The following is a 24,124-nucleotide window of genomic DNA, read 5'->3' as shown; positions in this document are numbered from 1 at the left end:
AGTTGAAACAGAATTACCTGTTTGGGCCCTTTTCATAAATTGAAGTTTGATACTTAAATATGAAAATGTGAAAGAATTGTTAACTTTTGTGTTGACTTTAGTGTTCATTCCCCCAGGCTTTGCAGCTAGTTACAGAAGTTAATTATGTAATTCTATTCTTATTCTATTAAGACTAATTTGTTTAATTGTTTATTAGTAATGGCAATAATTTCTTTCAATGGTAAAACAAAAGCCAACTATGGCATAAGGGCAGTGATTTGAACTACAGTTGGAATCTGCCTGATTTCAAGTCGAGGAGAATGTTGCGATTTTGTGATTGCATTTCCGTATGAGGAAATCTCAAAACTATGTAGAAGTAGGAAATGTTGGCATCGCCCCACTCAGTACATCCTCTGCCTGGACTTCCAAATGACATGTTTTCATACAGTTAAAAGGTAACCAGTTTAATTAGATTAGCATTCCAATGGGAATGGACTGCATCGATAAAGTATCATCTCTTGTAGCATCATTCAAAGCTGAGTTCTGCCTTATCGCAGTCTTTTAATCAACATTCCTTCCTCAACCCTTAGCAGTAAAGACTGAAAAATGATCATTTCCATGGTTTCTAAGAATTTTATTATAACGTTTTCCATGAAGCAGCAGTCTTTGCAGTTGAAAGTAATTAATTATGTGTGAAATGCTTTGAGATATTTTTGACAGACGTGTTTGGTTTTAGTATAAATATCTTTCTTTGCCTTTCATCTCCCTTCTTTTATTTCCTTCTTCCTACCTGCAGTGAGTCAGGTTATCCAGGTCTATCAGCAGTCAAAGCTCATCAACTCAAAACTAATTGTGGCTAAAGTATGTCTTAATTTATTTAAGTTTTAAGTCAGCTGAGGTACATCCTCTTTGCTTTCAGATTACGTGTAGCCAAGTGGAATTCCAGTTGAGAATTCACTCAATTATTTTTCCTATTTCTTTCAGCCAATAAATTAATAAATAAACAGGATCCAATCAAAAGTTGTCATTGATGTAGAAGAACAGCTTCGCTGTTTTGATCTTAAAAAGAGTTTCTTGTATTGTAATCTTTTATAATAACTGAAGCTATACTGTACATCTTTTGTATAGAACTTTAGCTAGTAAACAAATCAGTTATTCCTTTACTTTTAAAGAAAACTTCTTATTCTCAAGCACGTTTTCCAAATCTGTTCATCAGCACTATTCATTTAATTTTTAGATGAATAAATGACTTGCAAAATGCTGTGTATAAGTTATACAAAATACTTCTTGTCTCATTTTCCCTCCCTTTCTCCCATGGACATTCACAATGTGACCTGGACCTGAAGACTGCAGAGATACAGCAGCAGTTGTGCAGCATTCAGCATCAGCTGCGACTCTCAGAGGCACGAAATAAGGAGAGGGAGGTATTGGAGACGGAACTAAAGGAAAGTAGGGACACAGCAGCCAAGCTCAAGAATCAGCTACAAGAGGAACTCCTTCAGAGGTAAATTCTGGACAGACAGGAACCCATGACGTTCTAGAAAAGAGAGTGAACTGTTATGTAAAGGAAATGAAATCAAACATGTAAACATCTTTATTTGGGCATGGTGGCTCAGTGGTTAGCACTGGTACCTCACAGCTCCAGAGACCTGGGTTTGATACCACTCTCGGGCAACTGTGCACTTGTACAAGAAGAATGAGAAAACTGTGGGCTAGCCGTTTTTTAAAGAAAGAGATATCCATATGGACTGTGGGGCAAAGGCCTCACAGCTATAAGAACAGCATGCAAAATTGAACTTATGCTTCTAGCAGAAAGTGTTGAACATTTTTGAAACTTTAAAATGGTTAGGGTTAAAAGTTGGACAGCTGTAAGTATAACTTGTTTTCGATAAGCACATATTTAAGGAAAAGTAATAACAGCCTTACATTTGATTTGATTTAAATGCACAAAATTGAATCTTCCAGGTACCTTTTCCTACTCAACGACGAGTATGTTAAGTGAAAATTTCCTGATAACACAGTACAGCCTATGTAAACACAAATGTGCAATGTTTGTATGTTACCGCTATACTGATTATGTTTATTACATAGAAATGTTCCCATACATTTTGGATCTGGGCTTTTAGGCTTAGCTATTTATTCATTACCTACCCTTCATCTTGCCTGGCTATGTGCACGACAGGAAAGAAGAAGGTTGGGACAGAAACCAGGTCCGGTTTAAAAATGAATAAAATGGAAACACGTATCCAACCCACCACATATGGACTTGTTGCCATCTTTACGACGGTAGATTTCAAGGCATCCAAGTGTCCTGCTGTAGAAGCAGGACCTTTTATTCATATAATTACTTGAGGGTTCCACATTGCAAATGGAAACCACTTTAAGTTTTAAAGTTTCTGCTTAGTATTTGGGAAATGGAGAAATGATAGGGAATCAGAAGGTGCTGGCTGTACAGGGCTGTTGTCTTTTCCAGCAGGAGTGCTCCCACACCAGCCTTCTCCTCTGCTGCTCATATCCTCGCTCTTGCTCATTAACACATTCAAGCCCCAGAGGTATCTCATAGCCAGTCACCCTCATACTCTCCACAAAATGATCAAGAGTTACAGATACTGTACCCTGCCTGTAATTCTCCATCTCTATCTTGATAGGAAACTTGCAGATCAGAACACCGAGGAGCTCCAGAAACAAATCAAATCAATGTTAGAGAAGGAAGGGTGCTTAGCACGGGGCAAATGTGACCTTGAGCAGCAAATGCAACAACAGGATTCACGGATGCATGTCCTTGAGGAGGAAAAGGAGGCCTTGTATTCTGAGGTAGGCAACTTAGAGTTGAAATACCAATGAGTGGCACTAATTACGTTGTCGATGAATTAGATTTTCTTTTATCAGCAATGTTTCTTGAACATCAGAAGACATTGATTTTTGACCAGGAGTAGGAGTCTGCCAATTGGCACACCAAACCTACTCCTCCATTCAGCTAGGTCATTACTGCTCTTCTAAGTCATTACCATTTTTACACACTATCCACAAATCTCTTGATGTTTTTGAGATCTAAGAACTAACAATCTCTGTATTGAATGAACTCAATGATGGAACCACCACAACCCTGCAGAGTATTGAATTAAATCAAGTTCCATGATCACTGCCTACTCCTCGATATCTGATCCAGCTGGCTAATCTTCGTGTGTAAGCCAAGATAGTGAGTGCAGGTAAAGATAGCACTTTGGATAGACAGATCCAGGCCTCATCCAGTTTTTGCACATGTAGACTTCCCATCAAGGTAGCAACCAAAAGCTGGAATCCTGGATGAATCTTCGAGGAGAAAGTGAGGACTGCAGATGCTGGAGATCAGAGCTGAAAATGTGTTGCTGGAAAAGCGCAGCAGGTCAGGCAGCATCCAAGGAGCAGGAGAATCGACGTTTCGGGCATGAGCCCTTCTTCAGGAATGAGGAAAGTGTGTCCAGCAGGCTAAGATAAAAGGTAGGGAGGAGGGACTTGGGGGAGGGGCGTTGGAAATGCGATAGGTGGAAGGAGGTTAAGGTGAGGGTGATAGGCCGGAGTGGGGGTGGGGGCGGAGAGGTCAGGAAGAAGATTGCAGATTAGCAAGGTGGTGCTGAGTTCGAGGGTTGGGACTGAGACAAGGTGGTGGGAGGGGAAATGAGGAAACTGGAGAAATCAGAGTTCATCCCTTGTGGTTGGAGAGTCCTTCTTCAAAGACCGCAATTTCCCCCCAGACGTGATCGACAATGCTCTCCATCACATCTCCTCCACTTCCCGCTCCTCTGCCTTTGAGCCCTGCCCCTCCAATCGCCACCAGGACAGAACCCCACTGGTCCTCACCTACCACCCCACCAACCTTCATATACATCGTATCATCTGTCGTCATTTCCGCCACCTCCAAACAGACCCCACCACCAGGGATATATTTCCCTACCCTCCCCTATCAGCGTTCCGAAAAGACCACTCCCTCCGTGACTCCCTCGTCAGGTCCACACCCCCCACCAACCCAACCTCCACTCCCAGCACCTTCCCCTGCAACCGCAAGAAATGCAAAACTTGCGCCCACACCTCCCCCCTTACTTCCCTCCAAGGCCCCAGGGGATACTTCCATATCTGCCACAAATTCACCTGCACCTCCACACACATCATTTACTGCATCCGCTGCACCCGATGTGGCCTCCTCTGTATTGGGCAGACAGGCCGCCTACTTGCGGAACGTTTCAGAGAACACCTCTGGGACACCCGGACCAACCAACCCAACCACCCCGTGGCTCAACACTTCAACTCCCCCTCCCACTCCACCAAGGACATGCAGGTCCTTGGACTCCTCCATCGCCAGACCATACCAACACGACTGCTAGAGGAAGAGCGCCTCATCTTCCGCCTAAGAACCCTCCAACCACAAGGGATGAACTCAGATTTCTCCAGTTTCTTCATTTCCCCTCCCCCCACCTTGTCTCAGTCCCAACCCTCGAACTCAGCACCACCTTCCTAACCTGCAATCTTCTTCCTGACCTCTCCGCCCCCACCCCCACTCAGACCTATCACCCTCACCTTAACCTCCTTCCACCTATCGCATTTCCAACACCCCTCCCCCAAGTCCCTCCTCCCTACCTTTTATCTTAGCCTGCTGGACACACTTTCCTCATTCCTGAAGAAAGGCTCATGCCCGAAACGTCGATTCTCCTGTTCCTTGGATGCTGCCTGACCTGCCGCGCTTTTCCAGCAACACATTTTCAATCCTGGATGAATCGACAGGCATTGTTGTGAAACGAATAAACTGCTCTGGAGATTTGTTCACCTCATTCTCCAAGCTGTAAATTTGCTAGTCTCCCTAATTCCCAAGCAAAATTTTCGATCTGGAGGAAACAAATGACAAGTCACCCATAAGATGCATTATATTATGCGCAATACAACAGAACAATGAAAAACAAGGTCTGGATTTTACAGGATCTTGGAACATACTTGTGAGAAGACGAAAAATCAGGTGTGAGGGTGGCATGCCTGTTATTTCCCACTGCCCTTGGTATTTACCAGTGATGTGGAGGGTTCTGGTGAAGCTTCTGCATTCCCTACCTGAGACTAGCTGAAGCCCATAAGTAACCAAATGAAGGAGGGCATTACCACATGGGAACATGGGAAGATTGTCAAGTATATCTTGGTAGTTCCATAGAGTCATACATTGGAAACAAGCCCTCATTCTTGATGAAGGCCTCTGGCCTGAAACATCGATTTTCCAGCTCCTGAGATGCTGTCTGACCTGTTATGCTTTTCCAGCAACACGCTCTCAACTCTGATCTCCAACATCTGCAGACCTCGCTGTCTCCCATGGAAACAAACCCTTCAGTCCAACTCATCGACACCAATCAAACATCCCAGTCTGACTGAGGCCCATTTGCCAGCATTTAGTCCGTATCACTCTAAACCCTTCCCATTCATATAACCATCCAGATGCCTTTTAAATGTTGTAATTGTACCAGCCTTCACCACTTCCTCTGGCAGCTCACTCTATTCATGTACCATCCTTTGCATGAAGGACGTTCCTACCCTTAGGAACCTCTCACCTTAAACCTATGCCCTCTAGCTCCCACCTTAGGAAAAAGTCCTTAGCTATTGACCCTATCCATGCCCCTCATGATTTCATACACCTCTATAAAGTCACTCCTCAGCCTCCATGCTCCAGGGAAAAAAGCCCCAGCCTATTCAGCCCTATAGCTCAAATCGTCCAATCCTGGCAACATCCTTGTAAATCTTTCCTGCACCCTCTCAAGTTTAACAATATCCTTCTCATAGAAGTGCAACCAGAATTGTACGTGGTATTCCAAAAATGGCCTCACCAATGTTCTGTACAGCCACAACATAATGTCCCAACTCCTATACTCAATGTTCTGACGAATGAAGGCAAGCATGCCAAATGCCTTCTTCATCTGCCTGTCTACCTGCAACCCCACTTTCAAGGAGCCATGCACCTGCATCTCTAAATCTCGTTTTTCTGCAAGATTCCTCACTGCCAAGTGTGTAAGTCCTGCCCTGGTCTGCCTTACCAAGATACAACACCTCACACTTATCTAAATTAAACTCCATCTGCCTCTGCTTGGCCCCTTAGCCCATACAATCAAGGTCCCATTCTACTCTGAGATAATCTTCTTCACTGTCCACTGCACCACCTATTTTGGTGTCATTTGCAAACTTACTAACTCTGATGGACAAAGGCAAGATGTCCAGTGAACTTGGAGCTGGACCTGAGCGTTGGTGGTGAGGCAGATGCTGAGTCCACAGTGGGACCTGGAGGATGGCAATGAAGGGGATGATGAGTCTGGAGTAGGACTGTAGAATCAGCGTAGAGGAGGTGGCCAGTGGAGGGGTGAGTACAGGGACCCAGTATCAGTTGCTACATCAGGGGTTTCGGCATTGAGATGATTTCGGCCCAGCATTCGACAGCCCAAGAATCCTTTGGGCAGTTTTTGCAACAGTGAAGTCTTGCAGTCTGGGATTCCAGAGGCCCAATAAGGGATGGCCTGCTTCGGCAGCGGCTTTTGGCCCAGTATTCCACCAGCCCGCATGATGACCTTGCAGCAGTACAAACCCAGGAACCAGGAATTAAACTAAGATAGACTTTGGCTTAGTTCTTTTTAAAAATTTTTTTCTTATCTATGCCTTCTGTTATTATTGTAGGTCCTGTGTGATTTGGCGACTCAAACACTTTTCACTGTACAAATTTTTGTAATGACTATTTTAAAATGATTATTCTATTCTATCATATATTCGCATCCAAATCATTTGTATAAATGACAAAAATGCAGTGGACACAGCACCAATGCTTGTGGCACACCGTTAGTCACAGGCCCATAGCCCGAAAAGCAATTCTCTATTACCAAGCTGTCTCTCCAATCTTCAAGCCAATTTTGTATCCAATTGGCTAGCTCCTACTGGATCCATGTTATCAAACCTTACTAACCAGTCTGCCATGCAGAATCTTGTCAAATGCTTTGCTGAAGTCCATATAAACAAGGTCCACTGCTCTGCTTTCATCAGTCTTCTTTGTCGCTTCTTCAAAGAACTCAGTCAGGTTAATGAGATATGATTTCCCACATACAAAGCCATGTTGACTATCCCTAATCAATCCTTGCCTTTCCAAATGCACGTGAATCCTGTCCCTTAGAATCCCCTCCAACAATGTACCCACCACTGACTTAAAGCTGACCAGTCGATAGTTCCCTGACCTTTCCTTACAGTTTTCCTTAAATAATGACACCACATGAGCCAACTTACAGTCTTCTAATACCTCACCCATGAGTATCAATGATACAAATATCTCACCAAGGGACCTAGCAATCCCTTCCCTAGCTTCACCTGATCAGGTGCCAGGGATTTATTGATGTTTATGTATTATAAGACCTCCAGCATCTCTTCTTAGAACAAAGAACAAAGAAAATTACAGCACAGGAACAGGTCCTTTGGCCCTCCAAGCCTGCACCGATTCCAGATCCTCTATCTATGACCGTCACCTATTTTCTAAGGGTCTGTATCCCTTTGCTGCCTGCCGATTCATGTATCTGTCTAGATACATCTTAAATCTTGCTATCATGCCCACCCCTACAACCTCCACAAGCAATATGTTCCAGGTACCCACCACCCTCTGCATAAAGAACTTTCCACATATATCTCCCCTAAACTTTTCCCCTCTCACTTTGAACACGTGACCCTATCCATCCTGTCTATACCTCTAGTGATTTTGTAGACCTCAATCAGGTCCCCCCTCAATCTCTGTCTTTCTAATGAAAATAATCCTAAACTACTCAACCTCGCTTTATAGCTAACGCCCTCCATACCAGGCAACATCCTGGTGAATCTCCTCTGATCCCTCTCGAAAGCAACCACATCCTTTTGGTAATATGGCCACCAGACCATTGCAGTATTCCATATGTGGCTGAACCAAAGCCTTATACAACTGTAACATAACCTGCCAACTCTTGTACTCAATATCCCATCCGATGAAGGAAAGCATGCCATATGCCTTCTTGACCGCTCTATTGACCTGCGTTGCCACCTTCAGGGAACAATGGACCTGAACACCCAGTACAGGGTGTTCTCTGTACATCAATTTTCCCCAGGACTTTTCCACTTACTGTATAGTTCTCTCTTGAATTGGATCTTTCAAAATGCATCACCTCGCATTTGCCCAGATCGAACTCCATCTGCCATTTCTCTGCCCAACTCTCCAATCTAACTATATTCTGCTGTATTCTCTGACAGTCCCCTTCACTATCTGCTACTCCACCAATCTTAGTGTCATCTGCAAACTTGCTTATCAGACTACCTATACCTTCCTCCAAATCTTTTATGTATATCACAAAAAACGTGGTCCCAGCACGGATCCCTGTGGAACACCACTGGTCGCAGATTTCCATTTTGAGAAACTCCCTTCCACTACTACTCTCTGTCACCTTGTTACCCAGCCAGTTCTCTATCCATCTAGCTAGTACACTCTGGACCTCCTGCAACTATACGTTCTCCATCAGCCTACCATGGGGAATCTTACTAAATGCCTTACTGAAGTCCATGTATATGACATCTACACCCCTTCCCTTATCAATCAACTTTGTCACTTCCTCAAAAAATTCTATTAGGTTTGTAAGACATGATCTTCCCTGCACAAAACCATGTTGCCTATTACTGATAAGCCCGTTTTCTTACAAGTGAGACTAGATCCTATCCCTCAGTATCTTCGCCAGCAGCTTCCTTACCACTGACATCAGGCTCACCGGTCTGTAATTACCTGGATTATCCCTGCTATCCCTCTTAAACCAGGGGACAACATTAGCAATTTTTCAATCCTCCGGGACTTCACCTGTGTTCAAGGATGCTGCAAAGATATCTGTTAAGGCCCCTGCTATTTCCTTTCTCGCTTCCTCAGTAACCTGGGATTGATCCCACCGGATGTGGGGACTTGTCCACCTTAATGCTTTTTAGAATACCCAGCACTTCCTCCCTCCTTATGCCAACTTGACCTAGAATAATCAAACATTTATCCCTAACCTCAACATCAATGATGCCCCTCTCCTCAATGAATACCGATGCAAAGCACTCATTAAGAATCTCACCCATTTTCTCCTACTCCTTTGTCATAATGCATAACTTTCCTCCTTTGTCCTTGAGTTGGATCAGCCTTTTCACTAGTTACCCTCTTGATCCTTATATATGAATAAAAGGCTTTGGAGTTTTCCTTAACCCTGTTTGCTAAAGATATCTCATGACCCCTTTTGTAGCCCTCTTAATTCCTCATTTCATGTTGGTCCTACATTCCCAATATTCTTATCAAGCTTCGTCTGTCTTCAGTCACCTAGACTTTATGTATGCTTCCTTTTTCCTTTGAGCTAGTCTCACAATTTCACCTGTTATCCATGCTTCCCTAATCTTGCCATTTCTATCCCTTATTTTCACAGGAACATATCTCCTGAACTCTAATCAACGTCAATTTAAAAGTCTCCCACATATCAAATGTGGATTTACTTTCAAATAGTTGCTCCTAATCTACATTCCCCAGCTCCTGCCGAATTTTGGTATAGTTGGCCTTCCCCCAATTTAGCACTATTCCTTTAGGACCACGCTCGTCTTTTTGTCCATGAGTATTTTAAAACTTACGGAATTGTGATCACTATGCCCAAAGTAATCCCCTCCTGAAACTTCAACCACCTGGCCAGGCTCATTTCCCAACACCAGATCCAGTATGGCCCCTTCCCGAGTTGGACTATTTACATATTGCTCTAGAAAACCCTCCTGAATGCTCCTTACAAATTCTGCTCCATCTAGACTTCTAACACAAAGTGAATCCCAGTCAATATTGGGAAAATTAAAATCTCCTATCACCACCGCCCTGTTGCTCCTTCATCTTTCCATAATCTGTTCACATATTTATACCTCTACCTCTTCTGTAATATGAACTCTTTTCAAGACATCAATATTTATTTCACCAAGTTCTTTAGCTTCTATGTCATTCTCCACAGTAAATACTGATATGAAATATTTATTTAATATCTCAGCCATCTCCTGTGGTTCCACACATAGACCACCATGTTGATCTTTAAGGGACCCTATTCTCTCCCTAGTTACAGTTTTGTTTTTAATGTACTTATAAAATCTTTTTGGATTCTCCTTAACTCTACTAGCCAAAGCTATGTCATATCCCCTTTTTGCTGTCCCGATCATGATGGTAACCCTCCTGATTAAGCACCCTGTGGCCACAGAGGGGCACTTCCTTAGAAGTAGTTCCCTATGCCCTCACCTTTCTTGGCTTGCCTGGTCCATGTGAGCTGAACCCTATTTACCAATATTTCAGGTCTGCTCCATGATTGTTGGTTCTTTCTGGTTGCAGTCCCTGCAGAGCCATCACTTCCAGAGGTGCTGCTGGGACTGAATAGCTCCCAGCTTTCCAATTGGCCAGCTTTCCATTTGGAGATAGAAGTTTATCCCTTAAACGGATGGGTGACCCAGTAGCAGACAGTTAACCGAAGAAGGCATGTAAAATTGGATTGAGTTTCCATAATTGGTCAAGATAGAGTTCCTCATGAATTTCTGGTCAGTGGATGGGCACATCATTGCACTGTGAAATACCAGCCCCTTCTCATTTTTTTAAAATTAAGAATAATTATTTGGTGCTTTCCAAAGGAAACTATATTATATTTCATCTTAAACTGTAAAGCTGCTAATATAAGCTGTTTTCCAATTAGAATCTCAGTAATCAAAAGGCTAATAAGAAATTGATGGATGAAATTTGTACGCACAAACAAGAGATAGAGAAACTTAAGGAAGAGCTGCAGAACATGTTACAACAATTGGATTCACAAGTCAGGTGAGTAAACGGATAATTTGTCAGGGGTGGTAGGGAGTACATAGGAACTAATGGGGAATGAGCCCAGCCTTGGCACCTGTTATGTGATAAGAAAGTTTAGACAGTTATTTCTCTGTACTGGCTACCGATTTATAGTTGTGAAAATGTTGTTGGTCTCAGTAGCAGCAACTGGACCAGTAATTCTCAATTGTGAAGCGAGTTGCCTTTCCTGTCCAATCAGAGAGAGTAAATGGAGAGGGCTTAATTACACCTTTCTTAATTTAATTGAACATATTGCAATAAAAACTGTGGGAAATTATGCAGGATGTCTTGGTTTACATCCTAAGAGGTAAGTTTTCTCTATTTGGTAACTCCTCTGTGAAATGCATTAGGGAAAATCCTAATCAGTTCATTAGTGGGCATAGACAACAAAATGTTGATTGCAGATCAGGCAGATCTATGGTGTAAAGAATGAAGAAAAAAGCACTAATATTGTAAGGTTGGCTCCTGAGGTTAGAGCTAAGACATGTTATTCATGCACTCAGGCAAAATAGAGAAAGCTGAGCTCCAAAGAATCACAGCAGCAAATAAACAATTGTACATGCACTAGATGTTAAATGTCAGAAATACTTTATTTCTGACTTTCTTCAATTGGGAGAGATCCATAGCAACTAGCAGTTTGACCTTACCTGCAGCTGAACAAAATACCAGGGAATCTTCCAGCAAAAGGAAACATTAATCTTTACCATTGCCTTGTTACATTTTCACAAGACTAACAAAGTGTTTGTGCAGGCAATAGCAGCATCTCAGTTATCAAGTCGTGCTGATTCTGAAGTCAAAGTTGATGCTGAATATCAGTATATACAGTAAAGCAAATTTCAAAGTAAATATGCGTCATAGATTATAAGTATACAACGTTATTAGGTACACATTTTCCATGGCTTCTGAACTGTGATATTTCTCTTGCATTATTTTCTTAAGTGTAGTTTTGGCATTCTGTTACTCTACACTGCAGGTGGCCTGAACAATTGGTATCCCTAACCAACATCACTTAAATGTGTTGTCTGTTCACCATGTAATTGCTGGTTGTTATGCTGGCTGTGTACAGATTAGCTTCTCTGTTTGCTTACATTAAAATAGTATCATATCTCAACATTGGAACACTAAATACATAAGAGGAGGAGTGGGTCCTTTCCACCGTTATGTGGAGGTGCCAGTGTTGGACTGGGGTGGACAAAGTTAAAAATCACATGACACCAGGTTATAGACCAACAGGTTTATTTGGAAGTGCAAGCTTTGGAAGCGGTGCTCCTTCATCAGGTAGCTAGTGGAGCAGGGTTAAAGGACTCAGAATTTATAGTAAAAGATCAAAGTGTCATATGACTGATGCGATATATTGAATAAACCTAGATTGCTGTTAAGCATTTAATCACTTAGAATGGGTTGCAGGTTTCAATTCATTAATATGTAAATCCAGAACTTCTTTCAAGTCACATTCCTAAGATAACTTAAGGTTTTATTAAAAAAGGTGACATCTCAGCTCAGACAATGCATTAAAGGTATAAGGTTAGAGTCTGTCTGTATACCAACCTTAGAGGCATAGAGATGTACAGCATGGAAACAGACCCTTTGGTCCTTGAGTCAGACCAGTTCTACTTCAAAAATAGGAATTTGTAAAGTATCACATGAACTGACTGTCTACAGCTTGTGTGCTTTTTGAACAAAATCAAATGTATCTGCAAATGCAAATTCACCCCATAGACTTACATGTGTCTGTGCATGCATATGAGATGGGGGAAGAGAGAGAGAAAAAGAGAGAGAAAGAGAAAGAGTGTGTGCGCACGCGTGCGCGTATGGGTGTGGCGGGAAATGGTGTGGGGGTATAAGGGTGTCTAAAAGAGAGAGAGAGAGAGTGTGGTGTGTGTGGTGTGTGTGGTGTGTGTGGTGTGTGTGGTGTGTGTGTGTGTGTCAGTGTATGAGTGTGATCGTGTGCAAGAATGTGTGTGTATAGTGTAGTGGGGTCACCTGTGTGTCACTTGAATCCAAGGTCCCGGTTGAGGCGATTCTCATGAATACCAAACGTAGCTATCAGCCTCTGCTCAGCGACTCTGCATTGTTACGTATTCTGAAATCTGCCTTGGAGTACGGTCACCTGATGTTCCGAGGCCGAATGTCCTTGATCGCTGAAGTGTTCCCCAACTGGGAGGGAACATCCCTGTCTGGCAATTGTTGCACAGTGTCCATTCATTCGTTGTCGTAGCATCTGCTTGGTCTTGCCAATGTACCATGCCTCAGGGCATCCTTGCCTTCCACCATTGAAATTGTTGCACACATTTCTCCACAATATTTTATTACAGAGATGGTGGACAGGAATAAGATTAAGAGGAAAAGTTTTCTAAGCCAACAATCTGCACATTCTTTTGAAGCAAAGCCATTAGGCGATAGTGTCTGTTAAAAATCCTCCAGAGAATTCTACTCAGATTAAGAAAAGCGTTGTGCAAGAGAAAGGCAGGAGCTGCACAATATAAACCTATATCTCAATTTCTCAAGGAATATTACTGGCTCTGAAACACTTTGGGATCTTGAGGCTATGAAAGGTGTGAAATAAAACCAAGATTTGTTTTTCTTTCTTACCAGATTGTATAATGAGAAACAGATGAGACACAAACAGAAGCTGCGCAAAGCTAAAGAGATCTTTATCCGTGAAGTGATGCTGCGAGATGGTAAAATAAAACACTTGGAAAGTGAGATCAAATTGATGAAAAACCTAATGGATAAGGTCAGTTTATTTACTTGTAAATCAAGAGTTATGTTCAAGCCATGCTCCACCCATTGAGCATGTATCACTGCAGTAATAAAGGAGAACTGCATTTTCATAAATGCCATTTTTTACATAGGGAGCAGAAAGTCAGGCAGTATCCACGGAGAGAAAGCAAGCTAACGTTTTGAGTCCAGATGACTCTTCAGCAGAGCTAAAGTGAAGTGTGCAAGGAGCAGCATTTATTTAATTGGGGTGAGGAGGGGTGAAGTTGGCTGGAGTGGTGATAGCTCAGATGAGGTGATCAGGATGTGAGAATGGCAATGGTATGTCTAACTGCCAGACTGGAAAGAACAGGCAGTCCCACTGGAGGGGAAGGAGGGGAAGGACATGGTGACAGAGAATGTAACAAGCAAAGCTAAAAGAAAGGGAAGGAATGGGTTCACAATTTGAAGGTCTTGGACTCAATATTGAGTCCAGAAGATTGTAAAATGCCTAGTTTGAAGATAAGGTGTTGCTCCTTCAGGGTTTTCTGTGACTCACTGGAGCACTGCAGTATGCCGAGGACAGACAAATGGGGTGTGAGCAGGACGCTGTGTTAAAATGACCGTCTACGGGAAGTCAGGGTCTTGCTTGCACACGAACCAGAGGTGTACCACAAAGCCGCCACCCCGTCTGCATTTGGTTTCTCCAGTGTAGAGTAAGGTATATTGAGTACAGCGAATACAATACATAAGACTGGTGAGGGTACAGGTGAAATGCTGCTTTACCTGGGAAGACTGTTCAGTCAGATGGTGAGTCAGGAGGAGGTAAAGTGTCACTAATGCGTGTTTCCAGTCATAACTGGACATATTTTCCATAGTAGAAGTCTTTGAATAGTTGCAGCATTTATTTTCCTCTCAATGATCCAGTATAATTTATTTCAAGCTTGCCTAATAAAGATAATCTGTATTCCATTGTGGACTCCTGCACATATACACTCTGAGATGATTAATTGCAGACCTGGAGGTATTCCAGAACTGAAGGCCTAGTCATTCCCATACTGAATGACACCAGTTCCTCATCACTCCTCCCACCTGATGGTCATTTCTTCCTGACCTCCTCCCATTTGTCTCCGTGGCAGGCCTGCTCTTCAAGCAGGAAGTGGCCTGGAATCTTGGCCAAAGAATATGAATTATTGACATTATAAGTCATGGAGTCATACAACATGGCAACCAACCTTACGGCCGAACTCGTCAGTGCCAACCAGATTTCCTAAACTGAACTAGTCCCATTTGCCTACATTTGGCTTGAATATCTCTAAATTTTTATATCCGTGTGCCTGTCCAATGTCTTTTAAGTGTTGCAAGTGTACCTGCCTCTATCACTTCCTTTGGCAGCTTGTTCCATATACGCACCACCCTCTGTGTGAAAAAGTTGCCATCAGGTCCCTTTTGAATCTTTCCCCTCTCACCTTAAACTTATGCCCTCTCATTTTGGACTCTTCTACTCTGGGACAAAGTCCTTGGCTATTCACCTTATCCATGCCCTTCGTGATTTTATAAACCCGTATAAGGTCTCCCCTCAGCCTCCTAATGCTCCAGGGCAAAATGTCCGAACATTTTGAACATAACTCTTGATTTACAAGTAAAATATTCAGTTTCTCCTCATAATTCAAACCTTCCAGTCTCGGTAACTTCCTTGTAAATCTTTTTCACACCCTTTCCAGTTTAGTAACATCCTTCCTATAGCAAGGTGACCAGAACTGTATGGAGTACTCTGAATGTGGCCTTACCAATGTGTTGTACAGCTGTAACATATTGTCCCAACTTCTGTACTTAGTGCTCTGACTGATGAAGGCAAGATGTGGAAGTGCCAGTGTTGGACTGGGATAGACAAAGTTAAAAATCACACAACATCAAGTTACAGTGCAACAGGTTTATTCGGAAATGCAAGCTTTCAGAGCGCTGCTCCTTCGTCAGGTAGCCCTGAGCTACTGGACAAAGAGCAGCTCTCTGAAAGCTTGTAATTCCAAATAAAACTGTTGGAATATAACTTGGTGTTGTGTGATTTTTAACTGATGAAGGCAAGCATGCCAAATGCCTCCTTCACCACCTTGTCTACTTATGATGCCACTTGTGAACTAGATACATGGTTTGACAACACTTCACAGGCCCTTTCCATTAATTATGTAAATCCTGCCCTAGTTTGTCTTACCAAAACGCAACACCTCGCACTTATCTGGATTAACCTCCAGCTGCCATTGCTCAGCCCTGTTAATCAAGATCCCGTTATATTCTTGGATAACTTTCTTCACTGTCTACTATACTAACAATTTTGGTGTCATCAAAAAACTTACTAACCGTGTCTCCTATATTCTCATCCAAATCATTGAACAACAGGGGACCCAACACCAATTCTTGCAGCACACCACTGGTCACAGGCCTCCAGTCTGAAAAACAACCCTCCACCACTATCCTTTGCCTCCTACTGTCAAGAAAAATTTGTATCTGATTGTCTAGCTCTCCCTGGATCCCATGTAATCTAACCCTACTAATCAGTCTACCATGCAGTACCTTGTTGAAGGCCTTGCTAAAGTCCATGTAGACAATGTGTACTGCTCTGCCTTCACCATCTTCTTGGTCACCTCTTCAAAAAACTCAATCAAATTTGTGAAAAATTATTTTCCATAAACAAAGCCATGCTGACTATCCTTAACCAGTCCTTGCCTTTCCAAATGCATGTAGATCCCACCCCTCCAACAACTTGTCCAAATCTGACATTAGTCTCACTGGCCTGTAGTTTCCTGGCTTTTCCTTTCAGTGTTTCTTAAATAATGGCACAATATTAGCCACCCTCCAATCTTCTGGCACCTCACCTGTGGCTGTAGACGATACAAATATCTCTGTCAGGGTTCATGCATTTTTTTCCCTAGCTTCCCACAATGTCCTGGGATACACTTGATCAGGTCCCAGGGATTTATCTACCTTTATTTTTTAACACCTCCAGCATTTACTCTTTTGTAAGACGGGCTGTTTTCAAAAACATCACTGTTTACTTCCCTGAGTTCCCGGGCTTCCATGTCATTCTCCATCAACTTTCTCCTTCATCTGATGGAGGAGCAGCACTCCAAAAGCTTCAAATTAAAAATAAATCTGTTGGACCATAACCTGGAGTCGAGTGACTTCTGATTTTGTCCATCCCAGTCCAACACCGGCATCTCTGCCTCATTTCTCCATGGTAAATACAGATGAGAAATATTCATTCAAGATCTCGCCCATCTCCTATATTTCCCCACACGAAGATGGCCTCATTGATCTTTCAGGAACCTTATTCTCTCCCTAGTAACCATTTTTCGCTTAATATACTTGTAGAATCTCTTTGGAGTCTCCTTTACCCTATCTGCCAAAGCTATCTCATGCACTGCTTTTCCCTCCTGTTTCCCTCTTAAGTGTAGTCCTACACCCCCTATACTCCATGAAGGATTCACTTGATCCCAGCTATCTATACCTGACATAAGCTTCCTTCCTGTGAGGCAGCAATAGAGATTATGTGGATAAACTTAACACAGAGACGGGCACTTCACCTTGCACTCCAGCCAAGTGTGAAGAAAGCACTTGTCACTACATTGCCCTCTAGAAACAGAAGTCTTCACAAGGGGCAAACATGAGAGAGGAATTGGGATTCTAGTGAGTTCTACTTAGCCAATGATTGCTGTATGGAAGTCTCCAAGGCATGTAGAGAATTCAGATTGACAGGCTACCCGCCAATGATTGTTCTTCTGGCATTGAGTCTGGCTTCCAGAAGACAGTCAGTTCTGCTATAATGTGCTTTTCTTCAACACAAATTGCCGAAACGCGATTGAAGAATTTAGACCATTATTTGTAGAACTTTCCTTACCTGTATTGGCTATAACAAAATTCCAGTCCAATTGGTTTAAATGGTGCTGCTATTAAGTAATTTTTTTGTAACTCCGAATCACAGGGAAACGGAACTATCATGTAATATCATAACAGATTGAACAGGACTTAGTGATTTGCACTTTGTGCACTCCTCTTCTGGGTCCTGAATTCAGCAGTGGGCAGCCCAAACCAGAAAGGGCTTTTGCCCGAAACGTCGATTTTCCTGCTCCTCGGATGCTGCCTGACCTGGTGTGTTTTTTCCAGCACCATTCTAGTCTAACCTCTAGTTTCCAGCATCTGCAGTTCTCACTTCTTCCCAAACTAGAAAGTCGGTCTGTTCTGATCTTGAATCAGGGGAAGGGTTTGGGGTGCCTTCATCAATAGCCTCCTTTCAAGATTGGGTACTCTTGCAGATTCATTCCCCATAATAGTATCTCCATCTACAAACCCCAGGTGGTCACTTCCCTCCCCACCCTCAGACCTTGACATATCCCTGGCCCTGTATCTGGGAACTGCTTGTGGTACTTGTCCTGTCCAATGCAGTTTATGGTGCTGCTGGGACAATTCAACCGACAGCCAATCAGTTTTCTTCGCAGCTCTCTGAAATGCAGAAATTACATCTCCAGCCAGCGGCTGCAGCGCACCCAGTATCAGCAGGAATGGATTTGCCAATGACTCTACAGATGGTAGCCCAGGGAACTCTACCTCCTGAAAAATTCTCCATGAATTAGAATGAGACTTCATTTAAAGTCAAAGGAGAGTAGGGAGTTCCATGTGAGCATATCTTCTTCACTTTGTGCTACCAAAATAAAGTTTAAGTGATTTTTAGTCTGTTTTGCTGTTTTAATCTTAGCTGTTTTATCAGAGCTCTTGCATGCAATTAGCTACATATTTGCACACTAAACTGTGATTGCTGCATTGAGCTATGAGATTTCTCAGGGTATAATAAGCCTCCCTGTCTACTCCATCCAGTTCTCAATTAGTGACGGCACCATGTGACTCAAGAGCATACAGCAAGAAAACCTTTCCTCAGGGCCATGTACTGTGCTGAGCTAACTGATCTTAACCAGATCAGCAACTCTGTACTTAGGCATAATGCCCCCAGGGATGGAAGACAGATATCAATTATGTTTTCCATTCCCCAATACTTATATTTTGTTGATATTCTCTCTCATGCTCAAGGAGAATAATCACTTTGTACTGAAGAATGTCAAACCCTTCCCTATCATGTCTCAGCAACTTTGGGAGAGGAGGAAGAACATCAAGGATTAAAAATATTCCATTTTAGTAAAAAGAAATCTGGGAAGAACACTGGCAACCTGCATTTTTGATGATTTGGAGATGCCGGTGTTGGACTGGGGTGTACAAAGTTAAAAATCACACAACACCAGGTTATAGTCCAACAGGTTGAATTGGAATCACACTAGCTTTCGGAGTGCCACTCCTTCATCAATTAGTGACGGCACCGTGTGACTCAAGAGCATACAGCAAGAAAACCTTTCCTAAGGTCCATGTACTGTGCTGAGCTAACTGATCTTAACCAGATCAGCAACTCTGCACTTAGGCACAGTGCCCCCAGGGATGGCCCCCACGGTGCCTTCACTATCACCTGATGAAGGAGCAGCACTCCGAAAGCCAATGTGCTTCCAATTAAACCTGTTGGACTATAACCTGGTGTTGTGTGATTTTTAACTTTGCATTTTGATGGATTATTAAACAAAGGCTGCTGTGTTTGGTTTTAAGGAGACTTCAATTTTTGTTGACTTGTCTCCTTAAAACAAATAAGTTATAAAATCAATAATTTCCCTGGTAATAGAGGAAGTGTATTTTGTTTCTAACCTGTGATATAGCTGACTTGGGAGTACTTGCCAAAAGTGAGCTTTACTCTGCACCTAGCCCACAATGAACTTAATCTGTATGATGCTGACATTGGTGCCATGTTTGAAAATTGCTTAATTCCCCAGCACTAACAGCAGTTGATCCTAACAAGTGTTACAATTTATTTTAAAAATTAATAATCGAAGAAGTACAACAACAATTCATGCTCATGTTGTCACTTTTCACTGACTAACAGGAACACGCCTGGAACATGAAGGTTACGTATGAAAATGATCTGCTTCTTGTTGAGAAACGGGAGCTTCTGCAACAGTTGAGTGAGCAAGAGGATGCTGTGCGGAACAACAATTCAGTTGTCTGCAACGTAAAGCACAGGTACTTTCATTTCAAATGTACCTTGTGAAAGTTGAGTTTTCTGCATCTGAGAGGGGGTAAAATTGCAAACAGGAGCCTTGAAAGCTGGCAAGCTGTGGAGTAATGTAGGATGAGACCTGGTTAACTGGCTGGATCACCATCGTTCTGTTTTAAAGTCATTGAAAATTTCCACCAGAGATGTGATTGCACACTTTTCACATACAAGTTGTCCATGCAGACATTATCGGTGGGACTGGTTGGGTTACACCATCATCTCAAAATCCTAATACTACTGTATAAACAGGCAAAGGTGATGTTTGATATTATTCAAAATATCTCCTTTATTATGACATTCATATGCAGAGCTGGCCTTCTAGTTGCATTTGAGTAATCTTTGTCTAGTGTGCAACACTGAGTTACAGGGAGCTCCCTGATACCAGATGAGGTCTAGGTTGTCGGGTTTATTTTTATTTTTAAGAAAATACTTTAATTTGTGTGTTTGTCTTTTACTCTCACATGACTTTTCTTTCATTTCCATGTTTTGCTTCATTTGACAACTTCCTCAGATCATTATTATGCTCAAAAACGGTAAGCTGAATTTTGATAGAGCAGTGGCGGCCCCATCAGCAGATCAGAAAACCGGAAGAAACCTCCTTGGCCATTTCCAGGGACCCCTTTCCAGTTATATCGCAATCAAGAATCAAGAATTAATTTCCTAGTATCAGAGGTCCTGGCCCTTTCAGCAGTTAGATCCTGTTTCCAAGTGCTACCAGTCAATTGCAGGATCAACTGTTGTTTGGTCACAGCAGTGCCACCAATGACTACTGCTGGAACTGCACCCAACCCGGAACCACAGGTGAACATCGCCCTGGGAACACGTTAAGTGGGATCAGGGTCACAGGGTGTGTGTGACAGGGGAGAGTCAGTAAAGTGGGCTCTGCCAGGGTAAGGAGGAGAGTTGTTTCCACAGGATAAGCCCTTGTAATTGGGGGTCATTCCGTGTCCCATTCTGTCTAGTCACAAACGCTCCCTTTTTGAGTCTGAAGGAAGCTGCCAGTCTTGGTTTTGTTGTCCACACGAAGCAAAATGCACCTACTGCTGGTAAAATGCCAGCAGTGGTGAGAAATAGTCTCAGTTGACTTTGAATGGGAAAGCCATCCTTGATATTCCCCCCTCAGAGAATTACATGGCATTAGGAAACCAGCCCACTACCAAGGGCACCATTAAATTCCAATCTATGTGCATCCAATCAATTAGCATGATTAATTAAATAATCACTTTGTTGATGAGATAATTATTCAGGAAGATATATGCAAGGGGCCACATATGTCCGAAATGGTTTGTTGATTTACTGGACAATATCCAAAGCAGAATTTCAAGTGTTAAATAAAGGTAGGTAGAGAAGCAGGTGCACGCACAGAAAGTATTCAAATTTCATACTTTTACACAACGTTCTTTTCCCTATTTGGGTGGATCTCCCTGCCCCTTGAAGCCTTTGTACACGATTAGCAATTTGAAGCTAAGTGTTTAACATTCATATTCTATTTACTATTTACAAAATACTCATTGAATAATGAGTTTTTATCTTCACACTACAATGAGAGAAGATCTTTTGCCCCTTAAAACGTTCCCAAAGTCTGTCCCTTTGGTTGCACTAGCCTGACTTACTTTGAAAGCATATTCTGTGTTTATTTTATCTATACTTATGATTTTCTTATACAGCCACCCAGCTCCATTCTAGAACCTGAGTTTATCAATTATTATTTCCTCGCTCACACCTTTCTGATCTTTGGCTCATTCCTTTTCCTTTACCCTGCTTTCTAATGCAGCAAATTTCAGGAGACCCATTGCAACTGGTTCAACCCTTTGGTGTTAAAGCTAACAGCTGTAATTGTTCTTTTGAGCAAAGGATTGGCAGACATTTTTAAAAACATATAATTTGTTTACACATGGAACAGTTAACGCAAGTACGGTAATGCATATCCCAAAATTTACAAATATTTGACAAGTCTTCGCCAAGCAAATTAAATGATTTTCATTTGTATAGTGCTTTTAACATTGTAAAATATTCCAAGACACTTCACAGGTGTGCTTGAAAACAAAATTTGACTCCACAATGCACTAGAACTAATAATTAAAAGCTATGGTCAAAAGAAAAAAAACTACGGTAATTTTACGGGCTGTCTTAAAGGAGGAAAGAGAGTTTGAGGAGAAAGGAGGTTAGGCAGGGAATTCTGGAGCTTGGGGTCCAGTTATTCAAAGCACAATCTGATCAATGCTTTCATGTATGTAAAAGAATCATCTTTGTGATTTTTTATGTTGAGTAGTGTGAAACTTGTTAAGCTCTAAAATCCTAGTTAATTAAGATTTGACCCATCAGAACCTTTTGAGTTTTCAAAATAAATTAACGAGCAATTTAACTTTACTCTAAAGGTACTACTGCAGTCTATGTAACATCATTATGTAGGAAATAAATCCCCTAGTTGCAGCACCTCCAATTCACAAGTCCCCTAGTTGGTAGGCTTTTCATATTTTAATTTTCCTTTTACCCCTCCCCACTAGATCTCCTGTCTCTGGTACCTGCCCATCTCAGCTGTTGTCAGCAACAAGAACTGTTAACGACCAAGGCCAATGGAAATCCCAAAAACCAGCATCCAGGTCAGTCCTTGATGTCACCTGGGAGGCATTTTGAGTCAGGATATTGCCCAGTTTCACTGCTGGAGTAGGAATGATGAGTTAGTACCAAGATGTTTGCTGTCAGTGAGGAAAAATTGATAAAGTTCGAAATAAAGAGTAAGAAGTTTGAGGATTGCAAGCAGCTTGTTTGTTGAGAATGCATTGCTAAATGCAAACGTATTCATGCAACTTTAGGAGGCTGTTGATTATCCAGTGAATAGCTGAGGCCAGCTGATGAGAAACAACAATGACTTGTACTTATGTAGCACCTCTAATGTTTAGACTATCCCAAGCACTTCAGAGCAGGGTTATTAAACCAAGAAAAGCATTGAGCCACATAAGAAGTTATTAGGTTATTATTTAGTCAAAAACCTGACCAAAGGAAAAGATTTTGCGAAGTATCTTAAAGAAGGTGGTGGAGAGGCATAGTAGAGGAAATTCCAGAATGTAGGATCTGGACAACTGGTGGGGCAGAAAATCATAACAATGTCACTATCCTCAGGGTTGGGTGAGAAATTAGATACTTTTTTGCTCTCATTTGCTGTCTGGTGGAACTTTGCTAAGTTAAAGATTAGTTTATTTGTTAAGTTCAAGGTCTACATTGCAGGTCATTACCCAAATACAAAAATGATGAGTTAATTCATGAAGTAGTGATTAGCAATACTATTTAGATTTTTAAAAACCAGTCCGTTGGATTTCTGTAGTGAAAGCCAAGTGCTGCAGGTGCTGGTGGTCAGAAATAAGAACAGAAAGAGCTTGAGAAACTCAGCAGGTCTGACTGTATCTATGGAGAAGGAAAGACCAAGTTAACATTTCAAGTCCAATATGATTTTTCTTAAGAATTCCAGCAACATGGTCTGAAAAAGACTCATACTGAATTTGAAACATTAACTCTGTTTCTGCTTCATAAGTGCTGCCAGACATGCTGACTTGCTCCAGCATTTTCTGTTTTTATTGTGGAATTCTGTGGTCTTTTGAAAGCAATTATATAGTTTCATGGACAATGTGATATTTTCCTTTCAACAAATGTGGCAGGTAAGATGAAAAGCAACATCTTTACACTTCAGAAAGAACAAGATAAATGTTAAGGACAATTGTTATAATCCCAGCTGATGGTTCTATTGGACAAGTCAGATCCCAGAGTAAAACCTATCTTAATTAAGTTTTATTTTTAATTTGCGAAAATTTGTAAAATGTGAAAGTAAATACAGTCAAAGTTCTGTTAGCCTGCTGCACCAGCTCAAGTACAATGAAGTAGACCCAAGACCACTATCCTTCTATGTTTTATTTTTGCTATTGGGTTACCATGATGGTCTCAATGAGGATATTCACAAGAAGCTGCCAATGTACTTTAGCAAAAGAACATAAAAGTTTATTATACAGGAAAGGGAAAAAAAAAGCTATATTTAAGACAATTTAGAAAGCTTGTATAAACAGGAAGAATAATGCTTCAACTCTTTTTCCTAGCAATATACATTATGGAAACTAAGACCCCACTGAAGTATCATTCCCAACTACACTGTTTAATGTTTTACTTAATTCACAAGGTTGTTAATGTTTCCTTTCAGTGAATGTCAGCACATTCAGCAAATGTGATTCTCTCCATTACTGTCTCTCTGAGAAACACACAACCTCAAACTCCAAGAAAATTGTCAGGGCTTTTCCTAGCCCTGTCTACTTAGATTGCTTAAACAGCTTAAAACATCTTTCCAGTTCTGATGATCTGGAAACTGTCAAAACTAAACTGAATTTCTGCTGGTAAAGATCTTTTCTTCTGAACTGGACCAGGGGACTGAGTTTCTTGTTGTT

The 24,124-nt window shown here is 41.8% G+C and overlaps 1 protein-coding gene across 9 annotated transcripts in view; it reads left to right on the top strand.

The window, feature by feature from the left end:
• ccdc30 (coiled-coil domain containing 30) overlaps positions 1 to 24,124 on the top strand; it is a 159,417-nt gene that overhangs the window by 121,010 nt on the left and 14,283 nt on the right. For 7 of the 9 annotated variants that reach the window (XM_043675691.2, XM_087980519.1, XM_043675689.2 and 4 more), the window contains 6 exons: positions 1,326 to 1,483; positions 2,628 to 2,793; positions 10,710 to 10,831; positions 13,448 to 13,589; positions 19,524 to 19,660; positions 22,202 to 22,297. In XM_043675691.2, the coding sequence (XP_043531626.2) occupies positions 1,326 to 1,483; positions 2,628 to 2,793; positions 10,710 to 10,831; positions 13,448 to 13,589; positions 19,524 to 19,660; positions 22,202 to 22,297 (821 nt within the window). The remainder of the gene's footprint in view (positions 1 to 1,325; positions 1,484 to 2,627; positions 2,794 to 10,709; positions 10,832 to 13,447; positions 13,590 to 19,523; positions 19,661 to 22,201; positions 22,298 to 24,124) is intronic. The other 2 variants (XM_043675692.2, XM_087980521.1) reach the window with 1 other exon arrangement.

This window comes from Chiloscyllium plagiosum, unplaced genomic scaffold, assembly GCF_037043375.1.
Source record: "Chiloscyllium plagiosum isolate Xiang-an unplaced genomic scaffold, Cpla_swu_hap1 HiC_scaffold_37, whole genome shotgun sequence".
Lineage (NCBI taxonomy): Eukaryota > Metazoa > Chordata > Chondrichthyes > Orectolobiformes > Hemiscylliidae > Chiloscyllium > Chiloscyllium plagiosum.
This window is presented reverse-complemented; position numbering and strand designations above follow the sequence as displayed.